The sequence below is a fragment of the Nyctereutes procyonoides genome, unplaced genomic scaffold (genome assembly GCF_905146905.1).
Source record: "Nyctereutes procyonoides isolate TBG_1078 unplaced genomic scaffold, NYPRO_anot_genome, whole genome shotgun sequence".
Lineage (NCBI taxonomy): Eukaryota > Metazoa > Chordata > Mammalia > Carnivora > Canidae > Nyctereutes > Nyctereutes procyonoides.
This window is the reverse complement of record NW_026575120.1, coordinates 21486568-21489113: the sequence shown is the minus strand read 5'-3', so window position 1 is coordinate 21489113 and position 2546 is coordinate 21486568. Positions and strand designations below refer to the sequence as shown.

Sequence of the window (2546 nt, the reverse complement as noted above, 5' to 3'; positions counted from 1 at the left end):
GCTCTTGACCCCCTGGCCAACACAGACTTAGTGTTTCCCGATTTATCTTTTGAGGCTCTTTGCTTTCAGTGTCTCAAATTATTTTCTTTTATACTTGTTTCTATAAACTGTGCTTTTTAGAAACTTTTGATTGGAGATTCCATTTTACCTGATGATTCAATTCAGTGACCTTGCACGCAGTAGTGGACGCCTGGGGTCTTTGTCTACAACCTTAGCTTGTGTGACCTGTTGTGGGCTTTCCTCCCAGGTGGCCAGGGCGTGCTCTCGGGCCTGCAGTCCCTGGACTCCTGTCCTGTTCACAGCTGCCTTGCATCTCCCACCGCTGTCCCAGTGCCCTGGCTTCCTTCCAACACCATGAGGCCCGTGAGGCCCATGAGGCCCGTGGGGACGGTGAGACCTGTGAGGCTTGTGAGGCTTGTGAGGCCCGTGAGGCCGGGGCCGCACTTGCCCCTCCCCCATGGTATTGGCCCTGACGTTGTTGTTGGTTATAAATCTGCCCCAGTCATCCTCATACGCACTGCTCTTGACGCTGAAGTCGTCACCTTACCCCACAGACTCAGGCAGGTTCTCTTTCTCCTCACAGGCTTCTTCCTTCCTGCTTATCTCCCCCCAGAAATGTCATCTATTTATTTGCATTCTTTTCTTCCAACTTTTATTTGGAAAAATCGCAAACCCACGGGAACATCTTAACTTCCACCTGGATTTACTCTTGCCATTTTGACGTGTGTCATCTGTCCAGTGTGCACACGCGTGTGCTCCTCTAGATGTGTTTTACTGGCTGAGCCATTTGAGAGTGAGATGCAGATATTATGACACTTGTTGGTTTTTTTTTTTTTTTTAAGATTTTATTTAGCCCGGGTATCTGGCACCGCGGCTGCGCAGCGACACAAGAGCCCCGCTGTCTGGCGAGGCAGTGGCTGCAGCTATGGCAGGGAAAGAGTTGGAACGATGCCAGCGGCAGGCGGATGAGGTAACAGAAATCATGCTCAACAACTTCGACAAGGTCCTGGAGCACGATGGGAAACTGGCCGAGCTGGAGCTGCATTCAGACCAACTGCTGGACATGCGCTCAGCCTTCAGCAAGACAACCAAAAACCTGGCCCAGAAGAAGAGCTGGGAGAATGTCCGTTGCCAGATCTACTTGGGGCTGGTGGTGGGCGTTGGCCTGCTCATCATCCTGATTGTGCTACTGGTCATCTTTCTCCCGTGGAGCAGTGGGGACAGCAGTACTCCACACGCCCAGGACACCGGCGCTGCCTCAGGGCCTGGGGGCTGACCCAGCTGGGCCTTGAGGATAGGCCGAGGGGCCACACTGGCTGGTTCTGGTCTCCAGAGAACCCTGGCGTTTGCTCCCATCTGAGCCACCCAACTGAGCAATGAAGAGCAACTCTGATGTGTGCAATTTTGCATCTCCTATCACACCACAGACTGGCCCTTGAGGGCAGCCTGCTGCACTAGCTGTGCCAGGCCAGCCTTACCTGGAGCTCAGTAAAAGCTGCTGTTTGGTTAAAAAAAAAAAAAAAAGATTTTATTTATTCATGAGAGACACACAGAGAGAGGCAGAGACACAGGCAGAGGGAGAAGCAGGCTCCCCAGAGGGAGCCCAATGTGGGACTCGATCCCAGGACCTTGGGATCACGCCCTGAGCCAAAGGCAGACACTCAACCACTGAGCCACCCAGGCATCCCGTGATGCTTGGAAATACTGTGTATCCTGAGAACAAAGGCGAACATTTATACGACCACAATGAAAATATCACACGTAGGAAATTTAAAATGATACTTTTATTTGTGATCTGGCGGTGTTCAAAGTTTTGCCGTTATGTCCGTAATCTCCTTTGTAGGAATTGCTCTAAATAATTTAAGATATTTTATTTTTTTAATTTTTTTAAAATTTAAGATATTTTAAATATTTAAATGTTTAAATCAAAGATCCCACGAACCATGTTACTGCTCGTGTCTCTACTCCTTCCTTCCTTCCTTCCTTCCTTCCTTCCTTCCTTCCTTCCTTCCTTCCTTCCTTCCTTCCTTCCCTCCCTCCCTCCCTCCTTTCTTTCAGAATAGTCCTTCAGAGTTCGTTTTGCTGCCTTTAGTGGTGGTGACATTTTGGGGGGTCCAGGTGGTGGATGGCTCACAGCAGGTCTCCGCGTCTTTTGTGGGCCCACGGTGACACCCTGACGGCCTGGGAGCCCTGGTGCCTCGACTGCCCCTCTCCCTGACCCTGGCCTTAGGACGCTGAGGCTCGCCCCCCACCCTCCCACTCGTGCCCCCACATGGTCGCCTGCCCTTCCCACGGCGCCCACGTGCACTGCTCCTTCTCCCTGGAGCAGGCACAACTCTGAGGGATGCCTTCGCTACCATGCAGGAGGGGCAGCCGAGGCAAGAGGGGGAGCCGAGACAGGTTCCTCATTTCTCTGCTGCCCGGAGGCCCCGATGGCCCTGGGGAGGCCTCCATGAATGGCTTTCTCCTGCAGGCCGGTGTTCATCTGCAGGGCCGCGTAACAGATCCCACAGGCAGGGCCTTAATTGCGGGAAATCATCCCTCTC

General features: G+C 52.5%; 1 protein-coding gene across 1 annotated transcript; it reads left to right on the top strand.

The window, feature by feature from the left end:
• The first annotated feature begins 925 nt into the window (after positions 1-925).
• On the top strand, positions 926-1276 carry LOC129516140 (vesicle-associated membrane protein 5-like). Its single transcript, XM_055335470.1, has one exon. It carries the CDS (start codon positions 926-928, stop codon positions 1274-1276), a length of 351 nt encoding a protein of 116 aa, XP_055191445.1.
• Positions 1277-2546: the final 1270 nt, after the last annotated feature.

Coding starts and splice junctions, on each gene's coding strand:
- LOC129516140 (XM_055335470.1), top strand. CDS start 926: ATGGCAGGGAAAGAGTTGGAACGATGCCAGCGGCAGGCGGATGAGGTA.